The 13,156-nt window shown below is 42.2% G+C and overlaps 1 protein-coding gene across 1 annotated transcript in view; it reads left to right on the top strand.

The window, feature by feature from the left end:
- lats2 (large tumor suppressor kinase 2) overlaps positions 1 to 13,156 on the top strand; it is a 28,542-nt gene that overhangs the window by 4,242 nt on the left and 11,144 nt on the right. The window contains exon 2 of the mRNA XM_023402258.2: positions 3,376 to 4,128. Coding sequence (XP_023258026.1) covers positions 3,763 to 4,128 — 366 coding nt within the window. The 5' untranslated portion in view covers positions 3,376 to 3,762. The remainder of the gene's footprint in view (positions 1 to 3,375; positions 4,129 to 13,156) is intronic.

Consider the following 13,156-nt stretch of genomic DNA (forward strand, 5'->3'; position numbering starts at 1 on the left):
AGTTTGGCATCTAAATACAAATATCCATGAGCCTCAGCCTCTGTTGCTAGGAAGAAGAACCCGGTCAGAGGTGTGAATTAGAGCTTCAGCAACTCTAAAACATTTCATTCTTCTAATTATACTCCATAGTTTCCACACTCACCCAAAATTAACCAAGAAAACCCTGAAAGGATTTATATTTCACTCGCCATTAACAACTTTGAGTGACTTACTTCCAGACCCCTGGAGATTGAAAATAACTCTTAGCTCTCTTGAACTCTATCGACCTTGTTCTCTCAGCAACAACAAAGTGCTCTCACTCTGTACATATCTTTTCATTGATTGTGTCGCATTGTGTAGATTGGCACAGAGTGCACAATGGTTTTATTACACGCAGTCCAGTTTTCCATTGCACAGGCTTAGTATTGTGTATTTTAACTCCAAATAATGTCAACAACCAGTTTTCAACAATAACCTGGATAATCATACTGATGAGTTAAGCATCATTACTCTTTCTGTATGAACAAATCCAACTCAAATTACTATAGGGATTGCTCACAACATCTGGAGAAATCACTGGAGTAGAGTTTTGATTCACTCTCATTTTGTACCACCTTAATGATTGAGAATAACCTTCACATTACCTCCTGCAGTTTCTAACAGTTACGCCAACTCTTACTGGTGAAACGGACGTAGCCATGAGTTTAAACGGACTACAAACACATTTTAAAACAACTAAACACAGTTTTTCTTTATGTCCTGTGGGAGTGGTATAAGCATGAAAGGTGTCCATAGATATAAAATAGTAGGTTTGCTGGAGAAAAATACTTCAACTCATCAATAACTTGAATGTGTCAGGATAAACGTGGACGAATTAATCAGGTGAGCTTCTTTTAGTAATCCACCTGCCAGTCAAACCTTTTGAAATACAGTCAGAACAATTAAAGGTTTGATTGCTTTACCTAAATTGTTGGAATAGCAGACAAGATTTTAAAACCACAGCCAAGTTGAAACCTGCCAGCATGGGATTTTATCTGACAGTTTTTCCATGATGGTAACAAACCAGATTGGTATCTTGAGACCAGACATCACCTGCCAGCCAAACGGAAATCTCATTGAAAGATATTTGAAGCCTGTGAGCCGCTCAGTTGGACAGGAAGCCAACCAGCCTGTCAGTTTCAGGGTCCTCTGTCAAGACGTGTCGCTTAGCTTGGAAAGTGAGAGTGAGTGGAACCTAAACGAACCAGTAAATGTAAATAGGGAATGCAAAAATGTAATATCCCCTCCGTTAATCACCTGGGAAGTCCAATGAAGTTTGGTTTTGTCAATTGTATTCAAGCTCATTAATTAAGAAACATATTCTCCATTTTGTCTCTCAATAAACACAGCAAACACATAGACTGTTAATCAGACATCTACATGAGATCAACGATGCCACCTCATCTACAATGCTAATGTTGTTAGCATAGATGGCTATGTGCATGTGTATATGGTAGCTGCATCTTCAGGCTGATATTACACCAGGCAAATAGGCCAATCTTTCATGTCTTGTCTGATCTGAGGTCAGTTTGTTATTGTAGAGCTCTAGAAATTCAGATACGCAAGTAGTTTTTGGTCCATCTTTCAGTTGAAACAGTGGGCACAGCTCAGGTCAAAGTTCAACAAATTTGAGCGTTCGGTGCATCTCCCCTCTTGCTCTGCGCAGAGCTTTGGCAGCGCTCCACGCATCAATAATGAGGAGGCGTGAATTGTGTCACTGGGGAGTTTGACTGTCCCAGCATGGTCGACATCATTATTTTTCAGAGACTTTTCCATCCATTCCCGTGGAAAACACTGAATCTTCCTCATTTTTTAAGTGTAAAAATAAGTAAAGTTTGCAGATACAGAATATCAGCTATCAGCAGCCTCAGCACGAAAACACTGATATCATCGCAGGAGCTTTGGATTCCCAGTTAGAGCCAAACACAACGTGTGCCACAGTCTGTGTTTGTTGCAGATTTCATGCTTGTTATCCTCAATCTCGTCGCTCTGTTTCCTCTCGTCCTCTTCTGTTCAGTGCAACAAAAGCCGTCCAAACACCCCACATCTCATGGCGTCTCCCCAGATGTACTGTAAACGCTTCACGTTGGATTGTCGGCACGCACGTGAAGCTTCTGACAGGAACATGTGCATTTTGTTCCACACGTCATCCCATCTGCCCCGGAGGAGTAACGCTGCTGTGGCAGAATGCGGAGTATGCTCCTCCAGATAAGAATTTCAAATGGTGTTAAATGTCTGATCACAGGGGAGCATCACAGGCAGCGAGGGGCCGAGGCAGGGAGGGCTCCTGACTTGTTTTGACCCCACGTTGGAGCTCAGCGCTCTGCACAGGGGTGTTTACCGATGACCACGTAGCAGAAGTATGCAGTGACAGGGGCCGACTTGTGCAACCGCAGCTATGCATTGATGGGGAACTGAATCTGACTCCCAGGCTTCCAGGTTATACTCGGACCGGCCCCACGTGATGTTTTTGTCATTTTACACATTTTACATTTTACACAATTACAGAGATATTGGTAAAAATCATGATATCAGACTGGAATACACATGACTGGAATAACATGTCAGGTGTCACAGGAAACCTGCACAGTGTCGATTTATCTATTACTTGATCGATGGAAAATTCAGCTGCAATTGTTTTGATAATCAAATAATTGAGTCATTTTTTAGGCAAAAAATTTCCAAAATGTGCTTATTCATTCCTCTAGTGTGAAGATTTACACTTTTTCTACTATATCGTTGCAAACTGAATATTTTTTTGATTAGATCAGACAAAACGAGACATTTGAAGACGTCACTTTGGGCTCTGGGAGACACTTTTTTTGAGAGAGTGTGTGTGTGTGTGTGTAATATAATATAGTACACAAAAATCCCTGTCCCCTCCCACAGGAGAATAATTGTCCCACACCTGGGCGGAGGCTTTATCTATTTAACATCATGGACGTAAGACCTGTTTAAAAATACTTGTGTGAAAGTCCAGAGAGACTAAAACTCCTTTCAACACACCTGCATCAAAGAAATTTGGATGTGTGAATATATCTTCATTGAGATGCTTATTGACGTAAGAGTGGCCAAAGACGGTGAACATCATATTACGCTTTGAAAGTACTAATTTTGGCTTTGAATTTCCAACATATTTCAATCAAGCAGAACGTCTGAGGCACTTTGTGTTTTTTTTGTCCTTTCTGATGAGCTGTTGTCATTTATAAATCACTTCCACATGTTTGGTCTTTTCAGTTAAAAGTGCTTATGACGTAAACTGCCCAGTGTTTGCTTTAATTTTAGAAAATAAGAACAACATCAACACTATGTGTGACCACAGTCTTCATGCTCTGACTGCATCATTTCCCTCCACAGGCGCAGATTGGCAGCATCATGGTTTGGCTCCGCGGTGCCCTCGTGACTGGCTGCATTTCCTGGAATAAGCTGGAACCTGAGCCTTGAAAGCCACACCATGGAACGCCTGTAGTATCCCCACATCACCTTCACCCACCCCACCAGCACCAGCAGGAATCGGAAACACAAAGAGAGACACAAACAAATAAGGGAAGCACAGGAGGACGCCCAAATCTGTGCCTCCAATCTGCTGCGGGAGACTCTTTATCTATTTAGGTCAGCCAGCTTGAAAGGGATCTTTTGGAGGGAACAGGGGAGTGAGTGCCAGTTTGTGTGTGAGTGTGTGTGTGTGTGTGGGCGTGTGTGTTTCCCTTTTAGAGTAGGTGCCTGGCCTTGGGCACTGAGGCCATGAGGCCAAAGACTTTCCCGGCTGCCCCGTACGTGGGCAACACGCGCCAGAGGCTTCAGGAGATCAAGGAGGGCCTGAAGCAGCCGGCCAAGCTGGTGAGCCAGGCGCTGCACGGAGGCAGCTCCCGCACCGACGGCGGCAGAGGGGCCGACTGCAAGAGCGGGAAGGACACGGCCAGCCGACAGCAGCAGCTCCGACCCCCGCAGAAGTTCAACAACTACCAGAATGCCCTGCGGGAAATCCGCAAGTCACTCATGCCATTTGCCAACGAGTCGGGTCCATCGTCCGGGTCGGGACACCCTGCCGGCGCCGGGGAGGTGAACCGGCAGATGCTGCAGGAGCTGGTCAACGCCGGCTGTGACCAGGTGAGCCAAAGAGAGAGAGAGAGGAGGAAGGAAGTGTGTGTGTGTGGGGGTTTGGTTGTTGTAGGAGTGTGTGGTCCTGTCGTGGGCATGAGAACGTGCTCACCTTAAAAATTTTGGGAGGTCCAAAAAAAAACAAAGCTGCTTGTATTTAACAAACAGTTTATTTCTTAAACTAAAATACAACTTAATTGGACACAAATGTAAATTAATGAAAGTGTCCTCATAAAAGTGAAAAATGGATTGAATAAACATTCTCATAATAATCAAATTTTTATATTTTTATGTTTTTCACAACTAGAATTACAGGGAGCAGCTGAGACATCTGGCAGTGTTTTAATGGATGACATTTAATTGCAACATTTAGGGATCATAACTGATTAGAATAAGTTATTATTGTGATTTTTCAGTGCCATGGTGTGTGAGACGTTTACAAGAAGAGAGAGAGAGAGAAGATGTGTTGCAGTTTGTGTTCGTACAGTGTGTGAATATTTTAGTATTTTGTGTTTCTGTGCAAGTGTTATTCTGTTGCTGTAAAAGCCACTTGACTCAGACATTCGAAGCCGCTCTGCCTCCTTCAGTCAGGAATTTTCTAATGAAAGCAGTCAAGAGTGCCATACGCTCTGAGATGCAATACAATACAAGGGTTCCTCGCCAAGTGTACAGTGCTGCAATTACGTAACGCAGGCTGCCGAGCGCTGAAATGTTGAAATATCAGGTGGATTTCCCAACCCGGGCTGCTTGGAGTTTTACTCCGTCTGTCCCAGTCGAGGAATGCAAATGCGCCGTCGGACGTCTCTGGAGAAGAGTGAGGAGGGCAGAGTGTGTCTTTACACTCCAGCCTCAGAAAAGCTCTGAGTGAAGGAGTCATGTGGCTCCTGTTAATCAGGGGTCACTTCTGTTGAGTTTAAGAAGAGCTGACCTCACATCATTATATCTCCAAACCATTTTATGCATCATCCCATCTCCCTTTTGAAAGATACACCTGCAGGGTGTTTTGGTACATGTTGCAAAAATCAGACTTTATGTTGTCAAACACTGAAGTTATGTAAGTGGGCTACTACAGTTCATCGCATCTGTTATGTGTGTATAGCGGCAACAAGTGTTGTTGTTGCATCAGGGATAAAACTGAGGGCACTCAGTTGAATTGGTGTATGTTTGTGACTGTTAGAAAATGAAATGTGAACCAGAAAGTCCAGTTTGAAATATTATTCAATGCTGTGCCTCCACATAAAGGTTCATCCTGGTAGAGGATTCACTGAAAATGAATGAGGAAGTCTGTAGTTTTTGCATCAGTGACATTGTCACACTAGTTGCTGCATGTTTTGTCTGAGCAGCTGCCAAAAAAAACCCCGAACACTCATATTGCCTTTTCAGTCATATTATTCAGCTTCTTCTCTTAGTGAAGATGATGATGAAGGTTTCAGGAGCAACTCAGCCAAATAATTAAATCGCAGCATGTCATCGCAAAATGCAGCAGCTGGTCCAGTTTAGATCTGGCACATCAGTGGTTAAAGGGCTCGAGGACGGGGCCCTGTGATGGAGCTCGGCATGTGAAGAATGCTCCGCTCAAGCCCATGCACAGCACTCAAGAGAAATCCTCCCCGCTACAGTGAAGCTGCGAGGCTGCCCCCTCGGGGAGAAGCTGTGAGGTCGAGCCAAATCGATTTTAACTTGTCACCAGAAAAGACCCTCTGTTTGTTGGGTGTTGGTGCTGATAGCTGCATCTCGCCTCCCTGTCTTACATGTCTGGACTGACTGAGTGCTGCGTTAGAGGGTCAGGGAAAAGTGTTTCAGGTTTATCGGCATTTAACCTTTTACTTCTTATCTGTTTCACTGCGGAAATGTGATTTGTTTTAGCTTTACTCTGATAATTTCGTCTTATTTCTAAGCCCCATGTTTCTATAAGGAGGTCAGTAGAGAAAAGCAGACTGCAGGACTGATACAGTGATTCGCTCAGTAAGACTTCAGTGGTCTGGCGGTCAGGTTTCTTGGTTGGTTCCTCAACAGGATGCCTGGAATTTAGTCCTGCTCTTTGCATTTTGATGTGTATGTTTCTAAATCTGACCTATAAAGCTGGGTGTGATGTTTACTGAGGCACCATGGCTCTTTTTAGATAGATTTAGTAGCAGTGATGGAATGAATTGTATTGTATTATTATTGTTTATATTAAGTTTATATTATATTCAGTATTGTACCATTTTTTAGGCATTTCAGGGGGAAATATTGTAGTTTTCACTAATTTTACTCACACACATTTATTTAATGGAGCTATTTGTAAATTTAGCTTGTGCTACATAGCTAACATTAACATTAGCAGCTGTTTACTTACCAGTCTAGAAGAATCGTAACGAGTTCAGCATCAAACTTCATTCCTTTACTCACCAAGAGCCGTCTGCAGAGGTGGAAAGCAACACCAATGTTAACTTTTCTTCAGCTGAAGTTAGCACGCTAACCAACTAGCCCAGGCCTGCCTCGTCATTTTCCGATACCGAGTCACTGTAGCCTCCAATGCGCCCTGAAGACGTAGCGCTGCTAAGAGGGTGTATTATAACCTCTTATCTTGTAAGTGCAACAATGACTGAAGCTCTTGTCAAGCCACAATCGTCCCCCGCTCCCGGCAAGAAAACCACATTCAGCAGCAGAGAAAACATACAAATAACCCCTTTAACAGCTATAGTTAGTAGTTACTTTGCAGATTTTGAAAACACATGATGCACTTATAAAATATAGCTCAATGTTAAAGATTAAACTGGCGGTTGTAGCTTCTTGTCACATTTTACTTAAGTAAAGGATCTGAATACTCTTTCCTTCATTGTTTAATTGTTAATTGCCAAGATCATATAATTCAGGACAAGTTGTAAAAATTAAGTTATGATTAGTTTCCACTGTGGGAAACATCCTGGTGAAAGTTGTCAGTAATGATCATTCGGTAAACTGACTGACAACTTTTTGAGACGGTGAGATTTGAACGTCACTGTATCCAAGAGGCCGCCCGTTGAAGCAGTTGTGTAATAACATTTTCGTTGACACATGGCCGCGGTTGTTTTAAGAACACCAAATGGACAACATGAGGATCAGCATACCCAAAAAACAAGTTGAAAGTACCCAACGTGCTTTTAGCAGCTCAGAGAAGAAAGACTGTTTCTGTTTCTGCTGAGCATTTTGGAGCTTATGTAATTTGTTTTTAAAAAGTGGAATTTTCACAAACAGTTCTTCAGACAAAAGTGAAAATCACACCTGACAGCGGAGCTGAGCTCGTTAGCACGTTGGTTCCTCGATATTGGTATTTGAAAATGGTGATATTTTCCCATGTCTGTCAGATTGACTCATCTTTTATTGACCCTGAAGACATTAACGTTTGCAGAGTTACATCTTTTATTGGGGAACAAGCTTTCAATGGATTTAATCTATGAGATATTCAGTTTTCACAAAACTGCTGTTGGCATGGCAACTATGTATTGTTTTCTCACAATCATCAATAATGAACAGTTCCTGTTTTTTTGCTCTGAAAATGCAGGAACATAAGGAGTGTAACAGCTGCAACAAATGTTAGTTTTCATCATTGATTAATCCACAAATTAGTATTTTTGATTAATCTTCAAAAATGTAAGAAAATATTGAAAAATGTAAATTACGTTTTCCCAGAATCCTCGGTGATGATACCAGATGTCTTGTTTTATTGGACAAACAGACATAGATGTTAAGTTTACAATGGTAAAACAAAGAAAAACAATATTTGGCATTTTTGCTTTAAAATATATAACAATACAATAATATAACAGAATAATTATATACTAACAAGATACCAATTAATTTTCTGGCAATCGACTAATCAATTAATCAACTAATCATTGCAGCTCCACGGCATATAAGATTATTTAACAGGAACAATTACTCCTGGTTTGGCAGGAGAGTGTGAAAATTCATTTTGGACTCGGATGCTCCTCCGGTGTTTGAAACATCCGTCAAACGTAATAGAAGAAACTGAGACAGGCCATAATTGCAGCCATTTCCTCTGCTTCAGTGCCAGCTAGTTGACCTCCATTGCTGCCACCATTGTGAATGGACCAGACCAGCGTGGGCCCAGTCAATACAAACAGGAAGTGAACATTCAATGGCAGCAGGGTGGAACATATCCTCCTGCTGCAGTCGAGTCGCCACCCAGCGTGTCGCCTCTCGTCCTCTGTCTCTGCTCTGTCCATCACACGCCTGTGTGCTTGTGAATACACATTTTGAATAGTTGGTTTGATTGATTAATCATAACTGAAATAAATTCAATAATGGCTTACAAATAAAAAATGTGAGCCAATCACGAATCCAGCACTTGTTTTAGCTTCAGGCGAAGTTTTCACTCAAATGGCTTCACACTCAAAGCACATTAGACCCAAATAAATGCCACAATGTGAAAGCACAGACCAGAGTTTGTTTACAAGGCTGTTAAATATCAACAGAACAAGGGACTCAGTCTGTGTGTAGGGTACATAAAGTAAAAAAAAAACTTTTGATTACGGTTGTAACTTCAGCAGTTGACATTTACTGGGGGGAGTTTGGTTTAGACAATACCATGTCTGTCTCAACCGAGTCGTCATATCTGCTTCACTAAATCAGATTTAATCCACTTTTTTCTAACACCTCTTTTTAATGTTCGGTGGTCTTAAATTTCAGACAGCTTCTAAAAACGTTTTTGTAAGGCTGTTGCATCTTGGTGTGTTTTTTTTCTTTCCCTTGACACTTCAAACTGACCTCAAACAACAAACACTGACAAAGGCTTAATGATTGACAGATTTGGCCCTACAACTACCAATTATTTACAGTATCAATTAATCGATTATTCGCTTTGTCCATTAAATGCTAGTATAGTAATAATGAAAAATGCCAGGTGATGTGAGGTCTTAAATGTCTTGTTTTGTCCAACCAATAGACTAAACCCCACAGAGATTCATATTACTGCCATTTACAACAAAGAGAAGCAGAAAATCTTCTTTGGCATCTTGTCTAAAAATGGCTAAAACTTACTAACTCATTTTCTGTCAGTCAATTAATCGATTAATTGACTATTCGTTGCCACTCTATACTGAATGTGAATGGTAGGAAAAAGCCCTGCATGAAGTCTGTGGGTGAGATTGAGTGAATGTGGCTTCCATTGTAAAGCGCCATGAGCGTTTGATAAGACTAGAAAAAGTCCAGTCCATTTGCCATTTACCCAAAAGTTGAACTCAAGAATGCTACAGCTAAAGGGCGCACTGACCGCCCACATGCTCACATGATCTGTGGACACATGAGAGCAAATAGCTCATCAGTAGTCTGACTTCATAATCCCAAAAAAACATCACCGAAAGACAAAACGAACAGGTCAGCCATTTTCACACCACTGGATATGTATAAAGTTTTCCCTGTTGCACAGGTTGTGTTTCGCCTTTTCCTCCACGTTGCTCTGATTCTGTTTCGTCGTTGGGAGAAGAAAGGAAAAGTCAGAGGTGAACCTGTCTTTAACGGACTGATTCAGTTGTCTGAACAACCGCTTGACCCCCCCCCCAAACACCTGTACACACACTGGATTGTACTGATGTGTGTGTCATTAATAATCCATCAGTACTGTTGCTCTGGACGCTTCACTGTGACTGTGATTTTTAGGCCACTGAGCTGTGGGCCTGGATATTTTCTTTTTCAAGCCATTCCAGAACGACCATGGGTGTCGAACATCAGCCAGCGTGTCCTTGAACACCCCTCGCCTCATTTGTCCTTCACCCCCTCTTGAGTTAAGCCTATTTTTTGAGCCCAACTCTTATCAGTCAGCTTCGTCTTCCTTCTCCTCTTCGTCTTTCCCGTCTTCTCCAGCTGCAAATTATAGAGCAATGTGGCTTGTTACATAATCACTTTTTTTTTTAAAGAAGGAAATGTTTTGGAGGGGGAGCGAGGGTGGGGGTAGAGGGGGGTGGGCGTAGTGGCATGCCATGCATCGAGATGACAGGGAAAGACAGGAAGTGAAGGGAAGGAGTGTGCGTTCAGCGTTTTCTCCCCCTGAAACTCCTCCGATCCTCACAGGCCTTCTACTGTATGTACAGCACAAACTGCTGGGGTGCAATAAGCATATTAAAGCCTTCGACGTGTGAGCAAGCAAACGCTGCGGTGTTTATGTAACGATGAGGCTTGGAAGCAGTGTATGTGTTAGTGTTCATGGTGTGTACGTTGGCTTTCCTCAGCTCACTCTAAGAATTTGTAGGTAAGGCGTAGCTCGCTTTTTTTGTTCAGCTTTTTGCACATTGCTGCCATGGAGGAGGGAGGAAGACAGCGAGCGCAGGTTTTATGGATCCCTGTGTGGAAATGATGCATGGATGTCCATCCATCTGCACTTTGCTCCTCCATGTGGCTTTGATTTGTAGGGAATCTGTTTCAGATTTGGTTTGAAAAGACGACTAATATTTAAAAAATAAAAACTCACCGGATGTTGTTGTTGTTGTTGTTGACTTTCACATCTGTGCAAAAAAAAAAAAAAGTGTGTGTTTGAGTCCCTCAGCCTATATTTGTCAGTCTGTCAAGTTGTGTGTGTGTGTGTGTGTGGAGTTTGTGGGCTGGTGATTATGCGTTTAGGATAACTTGGCGGCTTGCAGCCCGCAACCATTATGACAGGAGTGCAAATATGGCCTGGATATTTTTCGACTGAGAAGGAGAGAGAGTGACAGAGAGAAAGAGAGAGAGATAGAGAGAGAGACAGAGAGAGGGAAAGAGAGACAGAGAGACAGACAGACAGACAGACAGACAGACAGACAGAGAGAGAGACAGAGAAGGACAGAGAGAGAGAGAGACCGACAGAGAGAGGGACAGAGACAGAGAGAGAGAGAGAGAGAGAGAGACAGACAGAGAGAGAGACAGAGAGGGACAGAGAGAGACAGACTGAGACAGAGAGGGACAGAGAGAGACAGACAGAGACAGAAAGAGAGAGAGAGAGAGAGACAGAGAGACAGAAAGAGACAGACAGACAGAGAGAGAGAGAGGGGGGGAGAGAGAGACAGACAGAGAGAGAGAGACAGACAGACAGAGACAGACAGACAGAGAGAGAGACAGAGAGAGAGGGACACAGAGAGAGACACAGAGAGACAGAAAAAGACAGACAGACAGACAGACAGAGAGAGAGAGACTATCCAGATTGCAAATAGCTTGAATTCCTGCTTCCTGGGCCGAGGAATGTGAGCAAGGAACATCTGTCGCCATGACAGCCGGGGTCACTGGGCCCGCCTCCACACACACACACACACACACACACACACACACACACACACACACACACACACACACACACACACCAAACACCAAACAATAAAAGCAGATTATTACTGTGTTTTGATGGTTATTTATTTCTCTCAGTTTCAATAAAACTCTCTGTCTCTGAAGTGTTTAATGTCAGCTGAGATATTTGCGGTTATGTTTTAAACCATATCCTTTTATTCATATTTCAAAGACGGTTTACTGTTCTGTAACAGATAAGATCAAATTTATTGGCCCCAAAGTGAGGAAAAGGAGATCATGAGAGCAGATAAATTCCTTCACCATTATCAATCTGAAAGTTCTTTTCAAATCTGTGTTTTCACATTTTCTGTGGTCAACACAGGCCTTGTATTCAACGTTAAGGAGGGAAATGAAAGAATGGTATTTAAAGACACAGCGAAATTTCCTGTGTTAACTCTTCCAGTAAAACATTAAAATATTTTTTGATGACTCACATTGAGCTCTGGGGCAGTTACGTAACTTTCCCCAATCAAATGATTTGGGCTGACTAACAGATCATAGTGGCTAGTAGAGCAATAACATAGTAAGAGGATTTGAAACATTTGATTTTCAGCTGGCACAAACTTCTGTTGACATTTCCAAAAAAGTTGAAGTTAACTTTGCTACAGCTTCATATCGCTCTATATTTTCTAAGCTACATCCACTTTTTCTTTTCTGCAATCCAATCAACTTTCAGTGATTGGAGTTAAATCCCTCTTGTAACTAACAGACCACGTACAATATTCTGTTTCAGTAGTTTCACTGCCAGACGGTGCTGAGATTTGAATGGGACTGATTGGGACTGCGTCTCTCAACGTTAGGGCGAGTGCATCGGAGGTGCGACTGCCAATTGTGGCTTATACAAAAGAATATATAAAAGAAGTGCTATGAGCAGGCAAGGGCGAAGAGATGTGCTAACATTGGTGAACCTTTCCAACGGTGATGACTGCCTTGTACTTGTACACTGGGACCTGTCCGCACCCCGAATGACAGGCACACAGAGACTGACGTGGTCGGTAAAACTTTAGAAACAGTAGAAGCTATGAACTCGTTCTCAGTCGTCACGAGTTGATTTTCTCTGGAAGCAAAATCGCATTACACCTGCCTTCACTTGTGTAGGACTTGACGAATTTGAATACTCTCTAACTTAGCAATATTAAGGCTACAAACTACCCATAATGCAATACTCTTTGTAAAAGATTGTACTCAAAAAGGTTGTCTGATGCTGTGAAAACGTAATTGCCTTCCACCTTGTTCAGACTAGTTAGTTTTGAGCAAATGCCCACCTTTAGATGTTCACCATGTAATTAGGGCGGCAACTAACAATTATTGTCTTTGATTAATCTGCCTGTTCTTTTCTTTATTAATTGATTCATCATTCTGTCTGAAAAATGTCAGAAAATTTCCCACAGCTGTAATTAATCTAATCCCTTTACTATCATCAGCTAAAACCAAGAAATCTTTCGCATTTTTGCATGAAAAAGGATTTTAATAGCAGCTGATTCATTTTTTGTGAATTGTAAACCATGCACAGCTTGGTAATAATGTACCTGATTATTATCATGCCGTTAAAGCAAATTAGAATTTAAAAGGAAAAGAGTTATGAGAAGTAAGAGGAAAGCAAACGAGTTAGAAAGAACGACTGAGAGAGGAGGGGGGGGGCATAATGTGACATTACTGGGCGGCTCTGGCAGCCAGCCATCTCTGCTGGCTACACACACAGGAAACAGAGTATAAACAGTGGTGTGTGTGTGTGTGTGTG

This window comes from Seriola lalandi, unplaced genomic scaffold (assembly GCF_002814215.2).
Source record: "Seriola lalandi dorsalis isolate HSWRI2012SDOR001 ecotype SW California unplaced genomic scaffold, Sedor1 jcf7180002053912, whole genome shotgun sequence".
In the NCBI taxonomy this organism is placed as follows: Eukaryota; Metazoa; Chordata; class Actinopteri; order Carangiformes; family Carangidae; genus Seriola; species Seriola lalandi.